Below are 20,433 nucleotides of genomic sequence, written 5' to 3' on the forward strand. Positions count from 1 at the left end.
TTTACCTGGAACTACTGCAAGGAGAAAATGTAGGACCGACACGTACACTGAGCCATTATAACTTCAAAACATTCAGCAGCCAGTGAACTCTATTCAAGCAAACACATACATATTTCACTATGAATTTGACCTCCTTGTGGGAGTAGCTTCAGGCTGCAAAAGGCGCTCAGATCACTCCTCACATCAAATATATATAAATTATTTTCAGCTTCAGTATATAGTAAACCCAGTTTTGATTCCTTCACCTGGACTGCATTTGACCTTCACTCAAGTGAATTATATTATATAACAGTTAAAAGTTTGATGGTTGATGTTTAGTTCAGTTAAAGGTACAGTGTGTAGGATATGACAGCATCTAGTGGTGTGGTTGCAGATTGCAACCAACTGAGTACCACTCCACTCACTCCTCCCTGTGGTAATGTGAGCCGTCGAGTGCAAATCCATGGTAACGTCGTTGGCCTCGCTCAGAGACCATCCTTATTATAATAACACTACTTTAGGAGTAACGGAAGTCAGACGGCGGCTGGCGGTACCACAATTTTGCACTCTGCGGCTCACGTTACCGCAGTTTTACAAGCGTGTCAGAGAACTACGGTGGCCTTCAGGGAATGCAAAAATGCGAATGGCTCTCTCTAGAGCCAGTGTTTGGTTTGTCCGTTGGGGGCTACTGTAGAAACTTGGTGGAACAACATGGCCGACTCTGTGAAGAGGACCCGCTCCCTATGTAGATATGAAGGGCTCATTCTAAGCTAACAAAAACACAACGAATCTTAGTTTCAGGTGATTATACACTAATGCAAACATAGTTATGAATATTATATTCCATTTCTGCTAATAGTGCCCCCTAGATGTTACACACTCTACCTTTAAGTGCATTCTGACTTTAAGTTTGAGCAAGTCCATTAATATACAGATTGGTTTGGTTCATGGGCAACCTCCGGGTCTGAATAGTGAAGCCAATGCTGAAGTGCCTTAAACTTGCATTCTTTCTAATAGCCAGCAGGGGACGACTCCTCTGGTTGCAAAAAGAAGTCTGATTGTATAGAAGTCTATGAGAAAATGACCCTACTTCTCATTTGATTTATTACCTCAGTAAACATTGTAAACATGAGTTTATGGTCTCAATCGCTAGTTTCAAGTCTTCTTCAATACAGCATGATGTTCATTTAGTAAATTATGGTCCCATTTAGAGTCAAATAGACCATAAAGCAGGGGATGCTTTAGGGCGTGGCTACCTTGTGATTGACAGGTCGCTACCACGCCGTTGTCCGGCCTGGGTGTTGTCCGTGTTTTCATCTTACAACTTTAACCCTTTCACAGTGTGTTTTCAGTTCATTAATTGTAACCTTTTCGGTCGCTTAAAAATGTCTTATTCAGCGTTCAGTTGTCCTTAGCTCCACACTTTCATGTCACTTCTGGTTGCAAAAAACTAAGATGGCGATGACCAAAATGCTGAATTTGAGAAACGGCAGTCCACTACCCATTGGGTGACATCACGATCTTCTTATATACAGTCTATGGTTTGGTCTTATTTGGTAGTTGAAGCTGTTGTGATCAATGCTCTGTGATATGTTTTCCTATCTAGCTGATGATGATGAAAGATAACTGTTGATTTTTACAGAATGTTTTACTTGAAGTAAAGGTCGACCCTTTATACGTTTATTGCGAATTATGTAAATCAATTGCCCATGGAAGACTATTCAAAACCTCTGAATCATAGTTTCATAAAAACCTGGTCCTTGATTTATAATCGCAAACAATTTTTCAAATTCCAGCCATGATTACTATTAACCTAAAGCTGCACGTCACCGATTCATAAAAAATAACAGACAGGCTTTACCTTTGTCTTCCAGGTGTCTGAGCGCTGCGTGGTGGCCTTGGTGCCAAAACAGATGTCCTCCTTCAATATCCCATCCTCAGCCAGCTTCCCACGCAGTATCAGCAGATACGGTCAGTACTGTTTAAGAAACACAAATACTTAATATTCATCCAGCTCACAGCAGTGTTCTCACACCATCTGTTGCTGTCACTCATCAGTCTGTTGTGAAGCACATTAGCGGATACTGTCATACGGCACATTAAACAAAGAGATGCAATATGAGTTTCAAAATTATCCATCCAGTCTTATCACTTAAGAGTCATTTAATGAACTGAAATGGGATTCAAATCACATCTCGGAAACTACAGCTCACACTGATCTTTCATATGAGGTTTCAAGCATTTAAAAAAAAAAAAAAAACGACAGAAAACAGACAAAAAGAGCAGAAAACACAGTGATAGAAAATGAGGACCACAGCCGGGATAGAAAACATGTCTTTAGTGAATGAGTGCACGTCTGTATCATTGCTATGACAACCAATGAAATAATGTCAGCAAATGATTATACAGTCTAAACACACACATCCAACCTGCTCAGTTGAGAATTACAAAGAGACAATCTGCCTTAAATTCATATCTTTCCTTCCGTTGTCTGACAAACTGGTTATCAGATGAGATGTATTCTATTTGCAAACTGCATCTAGAGCATTTTGGAATATGTATTTTATTTATATCTGACGTTTGACCATCTAGGTGTAGACGTTCCCTTCCGCTCCACGCCCACCAGCCCGGACAGCCCCCACTCTCGTGTGCCCATGCTGACCCCTGACCTGGAGAGCGGAGTCAAAGTTTGGCACTTAGTCAAGAACCACGACCACGGGGACCAGAAGGAGGGCGAGCGCGGCAGCAAGATGGTGTCTGAGATCTACCTGACGAGGCTACTAGCAACGAAGGTGCAATATATTACATATATTGTAGTAACAATATGTTATTTATTAATTCAATATATATATATATATATCCCTAACAACAAAACATAATGAGAGACAATGAATGGCGGAGAGTTCAGTTAGATTTTAGAATTTTAGACAGCTTGTGGCATATTTTGTTATCTTTAGTTATGCTTTTCATGCAGTCGTACACTTTAGATTTAGAGTAGACACTACAAGCAGAAGTGCTACAAGTCCCAACTCTATGCACTGTTTTCTGTAGGGCACGCTGCAGAAGTTTGTGGATGACCTGTTCGAGACCTTGTTCAGCACTGTGTGTCGGGGGACCGCCCTGCCTCTAGCAATCAAATACATGTTTGACTTCCTGGACGAGCAGGCCGACAGGCACGGCATCCATGACATGGACGTTCGTCACACTTGGAAGAGCAACTGGTGAGAGAGAGAGAGAGAGTGAGAGAGAGAGAGTGAGAGTGAGAGAGAGAGAGAGAGAGAGAGAGAGTCTGACTTGTTACCTTTACTGTGACTGTAGAGACATCTCACTTTCTTTAACAAGCCTGCTTACAACACTCCCTGTAGAACTCATTACTTACAAAACAGTCAAAGTTTTGGGCCCAGTGAACATTTCTGAATTGTTAAACCCTTAATACCAGTGTGCACCTTGAACTAATTTATCTAATTCCAGCCCAGTCGGCAGGAAAATGTTTTGGAATTGTACGTTTCTGCAAACCACAGACAAGTTGAATGTCAACGTTTTATTTATTTATTTTTGCATTCGGTCAGAGCAAGTAACGTAGTACAATGAGTGACGCGAAGAGCAAGTGATGTAGTATATTGAGCGGCCATTATTGAAAGTTACGTGGTAAAATAACTAGTACAAACGAGAAAGTCCACAAAGTGAGGATGGGTCAAACAAACACAGGACTTTCATATGACCGCTGTTCGTATCCCCTGTGAAACCAAAAAGAAAAGTTGACTTTATGCTTGTTACGTAATGTTACATGAGTAAGTTCAATAAAGGCGGTCGTTATTTATTTACGCTAGTTACGTTGTTGCGTTACGTTGTTGCGTTACGTTGTTGCGTTACGTTGTTGCGTTACGTTGTTGCGTTACGTTACTGCGTTACGTTTTTGCGTTACGTTGTTGCGTTACGTTGTTGCGTTACGTTGTTGCGCTACGTTGTTGCGCTACGTTGTTGCGCTACGTTGTTGTTACGTTGTTGCATTACATTGTTGCGTTACGTTGTTGCATTGCGTTACGTTGTTGCGTTGCCTTACGTTACGTTGTTGCGTTACGTTGTTACATTGTTACGTTATTATTTTAAAACAAACCATGATGTTTTTTCTAACCATAAAGTAGTGTTGTTGTGTAAACCTAACCAATCGTTTCACAACGTTAACCACGTGACATTGTGCGTTTCTGCAAGCATGATATATAGCTAATATGAAACGTATTTATGAAAAACATTTTTTTATCAGAAATGTCAACATTCAACGTATCCCATGTTTGCAGAAACGTACAATGGCAACATTTTCCTGCCGACTGTACCAAACATGACAGAGTATGCAACCCAGTTTTAGCTGTTTTATGCTGCTCTTTGAAGAACTTCTTCATTATTATTCTCTTGCTCTCTGTAACTCTGGTGTTTAAGGCTCAAAATTGCATCTTTAAATAGTCTTCTAAACTCCATCGTCATCTTGTTCTCAGAACTAAAGTCAATTTGAAAAGTCAATACGCAATTGGTCAGAAGAAAATCAAAAAGCAGCACCTTGTACAAGTAATCATGTTATTTTGCACGCAAGTCTAAAAATATGTAAAATCTTTTTGTGTCTCTTTTCTTTTATCATCCGCAGCCTGCCCCTGCGCTTCTGGGTAAATGTGATCAAGAATCCCCAGTTTGTGTTTGACATCCATAAAAACAGCATCACAGACGCCTGTCTGTCTGTGGTGGCCCAAACCTTTATGGACTCCTGCTCAACTTCTGAACACCGTCTGGGCAAAGACTCGCCCTCCACCAAACTACTCTATGCCAAGGACATACCGCATTACAAAAGCTGGGTAGAAAGGTGTGTATGTGTGCTTGTGTGTGTACATATACACATGCGGAGACAAATAACCTTCACAAGGATAGAAAGATGTTTGAGATCCCCCAAAATGAGGATTCATCTGACTCATTTCATCATGTCTTCACAGGGTCGGTTAGTAATCAGGGTCTATGTTTTAGGTGAAAGTTAGAATTGGCATTTGTTTTAGTTATAGTTATAGTTTACTTGAGTATTTCCATTTTCCGCTACTTTCTACTTCTACTCCACTACATCTCAGAGGGAAATATTGTATTTTTTCCTCCACTACATTTATTTGACAGTTATAGTTACTTGTTACTTTTTAAATGTAAAATATATAATGCAGTACTATAGTGCTAATCTACCCAGTAGTATACAAATTATCTAAAAGTGGCTCCACATTGACAAGCTACAACATTAAAATGCTCTTACATGTACTGTATGTGTTAGTGAAAAAAACAGAGTAACAATAATCTAGAAGAAGAAGGCATACGTTATTAATCCCTCTAGGGGAAATTAAATTTAATAGAAAGAATTCTATAAATAACATAACACTTGAAAGGAGCCATTGCGCATAATGAGTACTTTGCATCTTGCTGATAATATTTCTGTACTTTTACTTGAGTAACATTTTGAATTCAGGACTTTACTTGTAATAGAGTATTTTTAGACCATGGTATTTCTACTTTTACTTAAGTTAAGGATCCGAGTACTTCTTCCACTACTGGTTATATTAAAGGTTATTGTTAGTGTTAGCTCAAGGCTTTGTTCGATGAGTAAGAAGAACCTTGTAATAATTGGATAAAATGAGAATCATGATTTTTCTCACTAATGCACTCTATATGGTATAATGTGGTCTATTTGTTGCTATTTATGTAAAAGGTTATGTCAGAACTGACGGAGGAATTTATTTACCCTTACTTAGTTACATGTATATCATTTTACTTTTCCGTATCTCTTACATACATGGTGTAATGGGATCTGGTCCTTAGTTGATCTCCCTGCTATGCATTTATGGTAAAATCGTCGTGTATAAATAGGATTGCATAGAGTTATGAATGCAAATTGTGGCACAATTAATCATGCAGCTCTAATATGGTTGGAAGGAACAGAATGAATGTGTAAGTATAGTCATATGCGTGTTTGTTTATAAAAATAGTGTGCCGGTGTGGTTAGATGTCACTGTGACTAAATGACTGAATCTATGAGTGACACGTTTCCTTATTTTCCCGCCAAAACGCCTCTGATTTACTGACACCTTTAACATTGGATATTCTTTGACTTTTCACAACAACAGACTGAATCCAGGTAAGGAGAAAAGCTCTGGTATGCATGACTGTGTCCTTGACGCTGACATAGTGTGTGTGCTTCCTCTCAGGTACTACGCTGACATCAACCGCCTGCCTGCCATCAGTGATCAGGATATGAATGCCTATCTGGCTGAACAGGCCCGCCTTCACTCCAGTGAGTTCAACATGCTCAGTGCCCTCCATGAGATCTACGCTTACGTCAGCAAGTACAGCCAAGAGGTGAGGCCCAGTCAACTCGCTGTGACATAGAAATGTGCTGTAGAGGTCCTGCTGGTGTGGTTAGTCTACTGAAGTTAGCATTTTTTTTATATTAAAGCAGCTGTTCTTATATTAACAAAGAATAAAATGACTACGGGGACTGTAAAAGGTGTCGCTCATAGTGGTGAGAATAATCACCCGACTCTGCAGTTCCTCTCAAAAGACAGACAAAGGGTGCCAACCGCCCCCGTAAAATAAGGAATCATCATCAGTTGGAAACTAAAAGACATTTTTCGTATTGAAGTGATAAGGGACACACTTTTTCACGTATTTTTTCTCTGTATTTTTGAGAATCTATTCAGTGCAAATCTATGGGGGAAAAATACTATCATTATCAATATCATTATTTATTTTTTTTACCTTGTTAAAAAAAAATTTTCCTGATCCGATGAGAAGGTCATTCAGTAAAGGACAGAGGGTGACGTATCCTGTACAGGTTGTAAAGCCCCCTGAGGCAAATTTGTGATTTGTAATATTGGTCTATACAAATAAAATTGACTTGACTATTACGGGTTAGACTATTAAAGGCAGGGTGATTTGTGTGAGTAAGAACGTGAACTTAAAAAAACCAAAAACCTTAAGGAAACCTTCCTGATCCGTCATCCCTCAGCCTGTCTGTCTTATTGTTCGTGACTAACGACAGGCGTATCACGAGTGACGAGTGACAGCATTGCTACGGTGCGCCTAACAGCGGCACAAGATTTAAATATGGCAACCTACTAGCGTAGTCCGCTGGCAAAAAATTACAAAGATAACAGAAATTACAGAAAGTTTTATTCTAAAGAATGAGGAAATAATATGTTTAACTGATGTTTTGCACAGCCCAAAGAAAACTCTTGAATGATAGTCTGCTACACACGTACTGTATTCCTATTGCTCAAACATAAAGTGAACTGCCAGCAGTCCAAAACCCAAAGACATTTAGATATTTTATTTACAATGATATAAGACTGAGAAAAGCAGTTGTGCCTCGAATGGTAAATGGTAAATGCATTTATATAGCGCTTTTCTAGTCTTCCGACCACTCAAAGCACTTTACACTACATGTCAGCATTCACCCATTCATACACGCAATCATACACAGATAGCAGAGGCTGCTGTGCAAGATGCCAACCTGCCCATCAGGATCTAATCTAAATACTCATCTGGAAGGCTGGAACCAGAAAAATGTTTGGCATTTTTAGCTCGGTAGGCTTTAATTATAACCGAGTTACATAACAGATGTCTTTTTTTCCTAATGTTTATACACATGCACTGAATTCTAATTAATCAAATTAGTGAGAATTAAGTCAATATACTGTACCTGCAAAAATGATTTAGAAATTTAACTTTAATCAAATGCAGTAAAATGTACAAAAGTGGAATTACTAATGAAAGCCGTTGGTGTTGTAGATCTGTATTAGTGTATGTGCTTATTTGTCTGATTCCTATAGCTGACCAACGATAAGCCTTGTGTCCTCAGTTTCACAGTTTGTGTGTGTTTCTGTGTGTGTGTGTTTTAGATCATTGAGGCACTGGAGCAGGATGAACAGGCCCAGAAACAGAAGTTGGCGTATAAACTGGAGCAGATCATCTCAGCCATGTCTATAGAGAGCTGAGACACACACACACACACACACACACCTACATACACAACCAAACACTACACACGCACTGAAACGTACTATACGATGAGTTACGAGCCCGTCGGCAACACGCGTGGCACTCAGATGTGCACGTGAACACACACATTATGTATGCACGCACGCATATACTGACGTACACAGACTTAATGGACCTACTGTATAAACAAAGACAACAAAGAGATTCATATACATGCATAAATACACACATACAAATGTACATACACGAACCACAGCACACAGATCGTCCCAAAGCACGACTTTTGAGTCCAATGTCATCATTTCTTTTTTCAGAAGAAACTCCAACAGGCAAACACCCAACTTCTAAAAGGCTCCTATAGAGAGAGACAGAAAGAGGATTTGGGCCATCACGGCTGCTGAATTTGCAGCCAATTCTTTTCCGCTGGGTAATGGTTTGTCTTTGTAGTGGGTGCTTATATTAAATGTGTGTGCACGGCAATGGCTGGAGCTCTGAAGAGAACAGCACTTAATAAAGAATGACTCGACTTGAAAAAAAGTCACTGGAAGAGCTCAACAAAGACAGGAGCCAATTTAATGGGACGGCACATGTGGCGGGGCGAGATTCACAGTACTTTTTATATGTCAAAGATGAAGGACATTTATTCGCACTACATATCACGGGCTTGGAGTGACATCGCCATTTGGAGCAGAGATGTGTAACTTTGTGTTTGTTAAGCCTTTTCCTATTGCCTTTTTAAGGCTTAAAAAAAGACTCTGGCATCATTACTTTTCATTTCCCCCACTTGAAGCTTGAAGTTATTTTTTGTTTAATGAAGATTTTCTGCCCAGGGATTGAACAGTATTCACACAATTTGGCGTTCACAAGGTGAGGGTCCAGCTGTTTAATAATACAGCTATTACTGCAATGGCATTACCTTCAAATTTGAAATATACGTAGAGATATTTCCAGACCCAATCCCTGGCTTTTTGTGCCAAATATAATATGTCTCATGTTTCATTCATGTTAAATGCTCCTGTAGAAGCTATTAATAATACATGTCATTGTGCGGAAAAGATCCCATTTAAGATAGGAAATTTTGTACAGTGGTGATCTATAGACCGCCAATTCAGCCATTCAAAGATAAGTGGAGACCAAATTGAACTGTAGCAGAAAGCATGATTAATGACGCTAGAAATCTGATCGTGGAATCAGATTAGCCAAACCCCCGGCCAACAGCGCCGCTCCCCCCACCCTTCCCACCTCATCAGTCATTGTTTACATCCAGCGTGATATACTTGAAATGCACCAAGCGTACGAGATATTATGAACACCTGCTGCTCCTGTGAAGATTAAGTTAGATGAAGGCTTTGATGCCTTATTGATTTTCTCCAATAAATCCACTTTCAACGTAACCTGGAAAATTAAACGTAGGAAACAAGCTCACCCTGGAGACATTTCAGCTGTGGGTGCTGTAAAAGAGTCCATACCATATAGCTCAGTATAAAATAGGTGTTCCTAATATTTTGTCCACAGAGTGGATATATGATTAATGGTACATGTATTTGGATCAGCAGTTGGTCCTTGTAAAGTTAATTCATTGAACATCTGTCTGTTGCTTCGCAGCGCTATTTTCCATCTTTCAGCATACAATTCAAAAGTTTTCATTTTGCGTCCATATGTACATTTGACCTGGCTGCTTGTTGTCTCCTTGCTGCTGTATTTATAGAGTGCCATATCTAAACTTTCAAATGATTATCATGATGAAAAATTCCGCCTGAGGCGTCGCGTTAATTCAGGGTTTTAAGTTTTGATTGTTTGTATTTCGCTACATTGCAATGCTGAAAGATGAACCTGCTTGAGGCAGTTTCGTCGCTCCATATAAAAGTCACCACGACTGTCTATCAGTGTCACTGCAGCGCTGCTCTTTTTTCTTCTTTTTTTACCATTCCAGTATCAGTGGGGTTAATGTACTCCCCACAGGACCTTTATTCATGCTAATCTAGATAAAATAATATAAATAATAAATACATTTCCTGTTAAGTGTTGAAATATGACAGAGAACTCATCTGTTTCATGTGTGGTTTGATGATGATAATTTATAAATGTGTTGTGCAATAAGCTGTCAGACATTTAAACTGTAATGTTTTTTAAACTATATATTATTGTATAAATATTGTACATAAAAAACACTCCTATTTTGCAAGCAAAAGATTCACTTTGTACTGTTGTTATACATTAAATGCGCAGCTGATGAAAATGATTTCCGCCTGCTTTCTTTTCATGCTAAATTCTAAAGAATCATGCTGAACATAATTGCTCCATATTTATAAGCGTTAAATCCTGAAGTGAAGCCCTGGTCGATGAACATCTTGTGTCCTCAAAATGATTAATTCATATGGAAAGTACATTTCTATTTCAGACTGTACAGCTTTGACTTATAACACTACTTTATATAAAAGATTGTCCAAAGAATCATTATATGTGCCACAAATCATGGACACTGAAATGTCCATGATTTGTATTTTTGGTAAGACTCTCTATGACACCCATGTCTATAATGCATTATAAACATACTACATAATATATTATCATATTATATTATTATTATTATTATTATTATATATTAATGTATAATTATGTTTATAAGCATTCATAAGTATTCATAATGCTTTATAACAATAGCCATTATAAAGCATTTTATAAGGACTTATAAGGTCAATTACCATAATACTTCATAACTGCTAGTCACTCAATGACATTCTTTTGTTTTTTTGCATGGATCATAGTGTATTATAATTCCCATAGTTGTAATACATTATAATCTTTTCTTATAAGGCATCATAATCACTGTTATAATGCATTATAATGTGATTAGAAGTTACTCTAAGTGGTTATTGTTTGCCTGTGAACAAAATAATTAATAAGTTTTGTTCTTGATTTTTACTTAAAGCAAACAATTACCATTTTGAGTTACTTAAAATCAAATTATAATGCATTATAAAAGTATTATAATGTATTACAACTATGGTAATTATGATACTCTATGATCCTTGCAACAAAAGAATATAAATTAGTGACCAGCAATTATGAAGTGTTATGATACTTGACCTTATGTCATTATAAAATGCTTTATGTGTTATTGTTATATGAATATTTACGAGTGCTTAACTATAATTATACAGTGCTATAAGTACATTATAATATGTTTATAATGCATTATAGACATGGGCATCATAGAAAGTGTTACAACATATTGCAGACAAATTGTCTGCTGCTGTTAGAGATTACGTCATTTCCAAGCCAATCGAAACTCTGCCACACATAACTGGATAATCTATTCTTATTATGTTAGTGGTCCACCAGCATGCTAATTTGACAGCTAAGCTATTATTAGGTTTCCATGAAAGGGCTCTAAAGGCAAGACGGTGATGTCAGAGATCAACTGAAATCCCAGCGGTACTATTATGCTTCAGCTTTGTACTTAGAAATTAACATAATTGTTGGACACATAGACAAATGGCATTAGCCATCCATTGATATCTCCACACACAAGCTGTGTTCCAGCTTTGAATCAATGAGAAATTCATTATGTGACAAAATAGTAACCCCGCATACTTTCAACACAACTTATACTACAACATTAATATATCATGAAAAATGAAATGAAAAAACAGCATTAATGTTTTTGTATTTTTTCACTTGCCCATCAATATTGACTTACCCTTATACCAATTGTTTTATTTATTAGTGGTTATCAAATAACAACAAAGACTAAAGTTAATTGTCATGTTTCATTCACCTTGCTCTCAAACTTGCAAACTCTGCAATACATACAGTAGTTGGAGTTTTGCCCACATCCTCTAAAGCCACCCAACTAAACTCCTGTTTCCAGGATAATTGAAATGCTCACTTGCGCTTCAGCTCATAATCTTTGTCTTTACCAGACGCCATTTTCACACGAGTGCCCGATCGGTTCTGCGCACGTGCAACTGTCAACCGAAATGAGAAGGCAGCGAGATGGCTCACTCCTTAGCTACCATCATCAGCTCCAGAAATGACAATGTACTTAATTATTTTTTTTAACCATTTGCCTGATTGGGCAAGTGAGCTGCTAGATTTACTACTTGCCCCGGGCAAACCTTATTACTGAGCCCTGATGTAAGCCCTTAAAGTAAATGCATTATCGTTAATCTTTATTTTAGTTACTGTAGTTAATGAGGAACTTCAGGCATTATTTTGTATTTTCCTAATTTTTTTTTTTTTTTTTTGGAGTGAAATAACCGTCACACCATCAACACTGCCTTGTGGAAAATGTGCTAAAAATGTAATATTTTAACATGAATTAACCACATGTTTTGGGACATTATAGTCTATAATATAAAGAATAAGATATTTTTCTGAGAAAATTACACACAACTTACATTTGGCTGAAATTTAGCAATGTGCTACCAGGTTGGGTTTGTCTGTCTGTTGGATTGCTTTACAGTGCTGCACAGGAAGAGGGCGTTGTATTTCCAAAGTCAGCAACAGAAACACAGATGTATCAATCACTTCCAGCTAGTTTACATTCCTCAAAAATGAAAAGAAATAATAATAATGTGTATACAGATTGTGGCACAATAAAAAAAAAAAGTTAAATTACTTTTCCGTAACAGGGTTTGTGGGAATTATTGTTTTTTAATTTTGACTATGATGTCAAATATTTACTGCAATCATACAAAGGAAATCTGCTGTTTGCAAATGCTGCAAATATTAAACACACCTTGTCTAGCGAGAGCAGCACATTTGATATCAAAGAGGAGTTGAGCTTGGAAAACAACAAAGAAATATCCTGGAGAAATGTAGCTTCCCTTTGAATTTTATTCTAAAACACACACCACCATGTGATGAACAGCCTCTCGGAATGAAGAATAGTTTACAGTGTGGTATGGCACGTAAGCAGCATATAGGGATGAAGAATTCATTATTCATGTTTAACCCTCGGGGCTCTGGGCAGGCAGAGCAGAGGCGGGGAGAGGGGGAGGACGGCATTAACACTCAGGCTTCCCAACCAAGCCTATACCTGTCAGATCCAGGTGGGGGTGTCGTCGGCGTATCGAAGGGTCCTCTGTACACCTGCCAGGCTCTGACCCCTCGTCTTTCCTCTCTTCTCTCTTTGCTTGTCAGAGTGCCTACACTCAGCAGCCAGCAATTCCCCCTCACTTACTTCTCACACACACTCACACACGCAGGAGGAGGAGGATCATTAGGACTCAAACCTCTTCTACTGACAGCTGAGCGAGCCGCAGGGTATCTTCTTGATAGACTGTGTGGTTGGATGGTACCAAACACGTTTATGGAGCTACTACAGCCATTAGAAACCCATTATTCTTCTATCCATCCCTGGCAGCTGTCATAATATCTCAATCATGCTTTGGCCTATGATTGATGACGTATAGTAAAATAACAGCATGATAATCACTGGTAGAACAGATCCTAAGCTTCTCCTGCTGCCCACAATATTTGATTCAGGGGAAAATGGACCTTCCTGTACGCACAGTCCGCAGATGTAGAAGAATAATTCAAACTGTGACTCTTACTGTGGAATGAATGCTGAATGGAAAAAGGCCTTGGACTATCTACGCACCTTGAGCAACCCAGCAGTTTGTGTTAATAGTCAATGCACAAGGTTCTGCTTCAGTGGCCTTAAGCTCAGAGTGGTTAAATGAATCTGTGTACTGTAGGCCCCATAGAAACAGGGGTGGACACAACAACAGGAACACTTGTACATTACGCTGTTGCTGAAACTAGTCAATCAAGTTGTTGATAGGAAATTCAGTTTTGACAAATATTTGTTTATGATTTCCAAAGTTTCCCAGCTTTTTTCTGTTTTACATGACTGTAAAGAAATATGTTTGGATTTTGGAAAAAAACTATTAAACTAAGACATCACCAATTCATTGTTTTAGTTATTTTAAGCAAAAATGCCAAATATTCACTGGTTTCATCCTCTCAGATGTGAGGATTTCATGCCTTCTTTTGTCATGTGCGTTCGTAACCTGAATGTCTGTGGGCTTGGACTGTTGGTTGAATAAAACAAGCACCCTGAATACGATTAATACAAGAAAAATAATCAGATTCATGGATTATTAAAATAATCATTAGTTGCAGCCCTTAGGTTGCTTTCACACCAGATCATCCGCTGCAGCCGCGGCCGCAGCCGCAGCCCAAACGCACTACCCCTATTCAAAATGAATGGAAAAACTTTAGTTTTTGCCGCACCGGCTGCTCTTGTGTGAATGCAGCCTTAAAGGTGCTAAATGCGAGATTGAGAGCATTTCTATTGCCTCCGCACGTCTCTCAACATGGCGATGGCTGAGCTGGTGGCTCACTGCTAACGGCGCTAGAAGAGCTAACAGTGGAAACAACAGCAACTTTGCTGACAGCGTGAACCGTGTTAACCTGGGGGAGAACTAGAGGGTGGATGCGATGGCGCCGTTGTTCGGGACGGCGTTTTCAGCTGTAAACACCGTACGAGAGCAATGTAGAACAGCGGCCGTGAGCTAGCCAGTGGGGCACACTCACATGCATGAAGGCAGAGTGACTTCATTCTCTGCTCAGGTAGACATACATTTTTATTATTTCTAAACAGATATAATTAATGAAACATTATTTTAAAGTTTTCTGAATCTGCTCTTTCGATTTAAATAATACGATTTTACAGGGCAAACAATTCCAGTAGAATTAAAAGTTCACATGAAGGCTGTGGTATATGTAAATAATAAAATAGCTATTCAACTATAGCAAGTTTTCTCTTTAAGCTTTTTGGGAGTCATCTATATTAATAGCCTAATAATGGTCCAAAATGATGTAAATTTGCATAGTTTTAAGATAAAAAAACCTACCTCAAATATTCTTGGGATAGGAGCCCAAAACCCAATACAGTATCTCCTAGTATCTTATCACTATTCACTATAGAAATTCCGAATGTGTCTCTGTATAATATATAGGAGCATCCTGACTGGGACACTGCTCCTAAAACCTGAATGAAGAGCTCACACATCTCAGCTCTGCATGTGTACCTGCCTGTCTGGCGGGCTGCTGTTGATTCCAGGCTATAGGCATCCTATCATATATTATAGAGCGATATTATAGGCTACGATTAACACAGGAAAGCACATCAAGTATTAACACTATGAGTAAATATACAAACACACTACCTTAACCCTATAATGAGTATAATATTCCTACTATAGGAGATGCAAATCACAACTGATTATGACTGGTAGTATAACATGCTTAAATAAATAATTAATAAATAGGAATAAGTAGGAAGAGATTGCTGATACCAGCTAATGCACACGCCAACATGTGAATACTGAAACTCTGTCTGCCTAAAGTCAATGTTAATTTTTTGTGGCTATACAGTGTGTTATTGTGCAGGATTGCATGCTAACTGCACACACACACACACACATCTTTTTATATACAGATGCCTTTCTTTATAGGTTGTGGTTCCAGAGAAAACCAGCAGCCGCTATCAGTGGACACATATAGAAATGTGTCATTCCATCCGCTGCTGTACAATCAAGCCTCAGATTCCCTTGAGCACCACTGGAACGCTGCCTCTAGGCTATCGAGGTCTGCGAGCATCAGTCTCCTGCTGCTTTAATTAAGCGCAGACGGCATTATCAGAGTGCACACAATCAGACAGGCACTGATATGTTTGTTCTTGCCAAGGAAAAAAAGACAGCTGTCCAAATAAGGGGGAAAAAAAATCCCTGATGACTGAATTATAGAATAAATATGAAATGACCAGAGCTCAGCCTCCATCAGTAACAACATGTTTCAGGATTTATTGCATGAGCTAATCCATGACGGCATTTTATTTCCCCAATTTGCTGTAGTAATTTCTCTTTTGTCCACTAGCAACGACAGTCACTTGCAGACTCTGGTCATAACTGCCTTCATTACTCACTAACACTAATGGCTGGATTCTTTAAATACATGAAATGCTTCCAGTTCCACAAAAAAATGCACAGTGTGAAGCTATAAATGAAGTGTTTAATGATGTACTAATGAAGCGAATGTCCAGTAGGTCGATGTGGACAGCACACCAGTCTACTGGTGCCATCTTCTGGCCAAAGTTATGATCACAAGCATGACTTGGAAACAGGCCGACTGAGACAGAATGAGCATTCATTCATTCACTGTTTGAGCACAAACTGGTATGAGAGAGAAAGATCATGTGAAAATGTGATGCAGGAAGAGGGCAAAGGGCGTGTGTCAGTGACAAGAAGTGTCTGTTTCAGCACTGCCGCCTGAGGGTGTGTGTGTGTGTGTGGTAGTCCTGTGGGTCATGACACAGACATACTCAGAACCCAGAGTGTACCATAAGACTGTGAAGAGAACCCACATCAGGGCGTCTTAACACACATTGTTTTGGGAAGAAGTGACTTCATCAACGCATCACTTCCTTTTTTTTTCTAATTTCTTTTGTCTTCTTCCCGCTCACTCGAGGGCAAAGACCTCGCTGCTCAGCCCAGAGAGGTAACGGTCAATTTTGCTTCAGTTTGAAATTAAATCCCCTCCCACTACTCCTCCTCCCAAACCTCCCCTCACTTTCCGTCCTCTGCACTCATGAAATCACTTCAAGACAGGCTCCCTCCTACGTATCCAATCGGTGAGCTTTGTGGGATTTATGGCACCCGTTTTCAAAGCTCCATAAAAATGTGCGCTACGATGTGTATGTGTTTTCTGTGATTGTGTGCGTCCACATGTGCTTGTACAAATACATTAACCAAAGTTAAGTTAAGAACACCCTTTGAACAATTACTTTTTTTTAAATGTCCACGCCGTTAATTCAGCAGTCAATTGCTTTGTGTCTATAACTTAAGTCAAAACAGAACCATGAATCTCTGAGGTTATATTGTTAATTATGAACGCATGGCAAAAGGAATTCTCTTCCCACAAAAGATCTTCACATTAGGAGAGTTGCTGTTTTACAACTTCCTGTTCAACGCTCTGCCTGGAGCGCCTACAAATAATCCATTGCTGGTGAACTCTTGCTCTCAGACAGAATAAATAGAGCTAACAATTGCTGGTACCGCAAAACATTTTGAAGATTCATATTTTAAACAAAGCTATGAGCAACACCACTGTCTCTCATAAGATATTGAATTTACAGGCTTTAAATTCTGGAAACTAAAAAACAGAAGTCTTCTGAGAATATAATCCATGACATATTCTGCTAATTAGCTCTCTAGTTAGCGAGAGGATCTGCCATTTAAAATAGCCCAGTGATTCGTCAGCCAAGCCTCAGTGATCCGAGGGGTGTCCAATTAGCGGCTGAAACTTCCATTACCACAAAATAAGACTTCTTGGATACACATCGCCGGTGACCTTTTGCCTGAAACACATCCAAGAAGTGAAATATTGCAGTCAGATTCAAGCCAGGCTGTTAGATGTACCTTCAGCAGCACAGTTTGACTATTACCCCAGAAAGTAATGCCGTTGCTCATCATTAACGTATTTAAAATGTGTTCTTAAAGGGGACATATCATGCTCATTTTCAGGTTCGTACTTGTATTTTGGGTTTCTACTAGAACATGTTTACATGCTTTAATGTTCAAAGAACACATTATTTTCTCATACTGCCTGTCTGAATATACCTGTATTCACAATCTGTCTGAAACGCTCCGTTTTAGCGCCTGTCTCTTTAAAGGCCCTGACACACCAAGTTTGGGGCCGTCTGTGAACGTCTGTCGGACTAGTTTTTGCAGTGTGTCCCGCACCATGTTGGAGATTTTTTGGCAGATTCAGAATGTGGAATTAGCGGCAGAGCTCGTCAGTGAAGGAAATCACTCTGATTGGCTGTTCAGCTTAATGTGTGTAACCGGTGCACGAGAAGAGAAATGGAAGTGAGGAAAGCAAGCCAACAAGAAAAGTCATGAGGACACCCATAGAAGGCTAATTTTTCATCTTCATCTCATCTGATCATTCCAATACTGCGGATAAAATAAACGGATAGTTTCACAACGACTCGGTCATCTGGAGTGAAGCTAAGTGGTGAGTGAGAATGGTGTGAAAATGGTCGGCAAATGCCACTTTGTTTCATGTACGTATCATAAGAACAGCTTGTATATCCACCGCCCTCGTTCTTCCGGTTTCCCTTTTTGAATGACGAATACAGACTGCTACTACCTGCTGGTGTGGAGAGTTATTTCATCTCACGCAGGCACAGAACGTACATGGTAGTTAGCCGTTGGCAGTGGTCTTTGCGGTGTGTTCGAGTGCAGCTTTTTGGCCAAGACACATGCGACATGAGGCAACGCAACAGTCAGCATTCGTCGCCGCTAGTTCTTTCATGTTGGTTTGGTGCGTCTGGGCCTTTAGCCCCCCTCCCAAAAAAGCCCAGTCTGCTCTGATTGGCTTGCGAGAAAAAATGTGGTGCACTTCTGCAAAGGTGGTTGTAGTGCATATCCATTATAAGTATGTTTTAATGGCCCATGCTCTCAGAAAACAGGTTGTAGCATCAATGTCAATGTCAACATCTATTGCACATCTGTCCGTCCTGGAAGAGGAATCCCTCCTCTGTTGCTCTTCCTGAGGTTTCTTACATTTTTTTTCCCTGTTCAAAGGTTTTTTTGGGTTACGTTTTTCCTCATCTGATGAGAGGGTCGTACTGTAAAGGACAGAGGGTGTCGTATCCTCTACAGATTATAAAGCCCCCTGAGGCAAATTTGTGATGTGTGATATTGGGCAATATTGACTTGACTTGAAAAGTTAAAAACTAATGACGTACAATAAGCTTTGTTTTTGTTTTCTGTTTGAAATCAGAAACAGATGAAAAAGACAAAGAGAGCATGCATGCAAGTTTAAAAAAAAACAAAAAAACATTGCATGTTCACAAAATGTTTGGCACCAGCTCAGGATTTTTGTGGTCTTTAAAGTATAGGCTAAATCTAAAGGGGAATTGTCGTGAGAAAGTACAAGAACAAAAGCACTTCTCTTTTGATATCGACTCCGGTTGCCTATATTCTCCTGAGACACTCCATCATACATTTCAGAAAGCATTTAATACTCAACCCTCAAATCTGGTTAAACACACACTTGTAAGCTGAACCAAAAATACACACTGCTGTCGGAAATAATCTACAACACCAGCAGGTATATATGATGATTGCAATGTTCTGTTACTGAAGAAACAGTGCAGCAGCTAAAAAGGAAAATGGAGGCAATGTTTTTAAACTCCATAAGCTGCAACAGATGTGGAGATCAGTCAACATACTGTAAACAAATAAAGCCATATGAGGCCTGGCCTATGGGCTTTAATTCACAGGATGCCAGTGGTAAGAATGTTTTCCAGATTTGCTTTGTGTAAGGTCGTCGGAGGAATGCCCTTGCTGTCTGTGTTGTTTTCCTGCTCTGTGACCATGACGGGCTACGCTGTGACACTTTAGACAAAACGCTGTCGCAAAGGAAGACCGATTTGGGTCTAATGATGGAGAGTAAAGGAGTTCTGACTGTACTTGCACACAAAGATTTAACATTACCTTCAAAATGATGAGAAATGATATATAGATAAAACACAAATTTCATATACTTAAAGGAATAGTTTGGGTGTTTTGAGCCTCTGTGTCCTCCGGTGCTCTTAATGGCATCTGCAGGATTTCACAGACCAGAGGAAAACAACCTCAGAGCCGAGCTGGAGCCTCGCCGTTTCTGAGCAGCTGTCAATCCTTCGCAAACTCCGATCAAAACGTCAAACTAGACATCGCTGATCAAATATGAATCAATAATCTGTTACTGTGATGCCTATTTCTTGCCTCAAGGGTTTTCAGAAACATCTTGTGGTGTACTGTTTAGCTGTAAAATGAGAAAGTTTGTGATCAGCTGAGGAAATACCAAGCACCGCCTACCAGCCGGAGCAAATTTTCTCATTTTACAGCTAAACAGCACACTACAAGATGTTTCTGAAAACATTTTCGAAATAGGCATTACAGTAAGAGAATACTGATTCATATTTGATCAGCGCTCCTTAGTTTGACCGTTTGATCGGAGTTTGCAAGTGATTTACAGCTACCTATGTTGAATGAACAACCAATAAGAACGCTCAATAGGAATGCTCTCTCTGAAATGACCTGTGATTGGCCAAAGCCTCCCGTCTAGATTTATTAAAGCCTGAAAACAGAGCAATGAGGAGGTGTCTAAGTTTTCTCTCAGAACACTTGAATTACAATATGCTGAATGGTTGTTATGGATTTTTTGCAAAAATATTCTGCCTACTGCAGGTTTAAGTCACAAAATTAAAAAAATGAAAGCACTAGGCTCCTTGCAAGAGTGAAAGAAAGAGAGGTATAAGGAAAATATACGAAGGAAAAATAAAAGGAAATTGCCAGGGTTTGTCCTGCTGCCATCTGTTTATGGTAAAATGTCTATTTTGTGCCTTACTTCCATCTGACAGGGAGCTGT

The 20,433-nt window shown here is 39.3% G+C and overlaps 1 protein-coding gene and 1 long non-coding RNA gene across 3 annotated transcripts in view; one reads left to right on the forward strand and one right to left on the reverse strand.

Moving 5' to 3' along the window:
• Positions 1-8,638, forward strand: part of LOC141770165 (plexin-A2-like) — an 84,416-nt gene extending 75,778 nt beyond the window's left edge. Inside the window, exons 26-31 of the mRNA XM_074639825.1 lie at positions 1,854-1,950; positions 2,572-2,771; positions 3,031-3,200; positions 4,619-4,831; positions 6,207-6,357; positions 7,899-8,638. Coding sequence (XP_074495926.1) covers positions 1,854-1,950; positions 2,572-2,771; positions 3,031-3,200; positions 4,619-4,831; positions 6,207-6,357; positions 7,899-7,994 — 927 coding nt within the window. The 3' untranslated portion in view covers positions 7,995-8,638. The remainder of the gene's footprint in view (positions 1-1,853; positions 1,951-2,571; positions 2,772-3,030; positions 3,201-4,618; positions 4,832-6,206; positions 6,358-7,898) is intronic.
• LOC141770188 (uncharacterized) overlaps positions 1-20,433 on the reverse strand; it is a 127,210-nt gene that overhangs the window by 74,683 nt on the left and 32,094 nt on the right. For both annotated transcript variants that reach the window (XR_012594455.1, XR_012594459.1), the window contains exon 5: positions 1,841-1,957. This is a non-coding gene — a long non-coding RNA (uncharacterized LOC141770188). The remainder of the gene's footprint in view (positions 1-1,840; positions 1,958-20,433) is intronic.

Source organism: Sebastes fasciatus, chromosome 1 (assembly GCF_043250625.1).
Source record: "Sebastes fasciatus isolate fSebFas1 chromosome 1, fSebFas1.pri, whole genome shotgun sequence".
NCBI lineage: Eukaryota > Metazoa > Chordata > Actinopteri > Perciformes > Sebastidae > Sebastes > Sebastes fasciatus.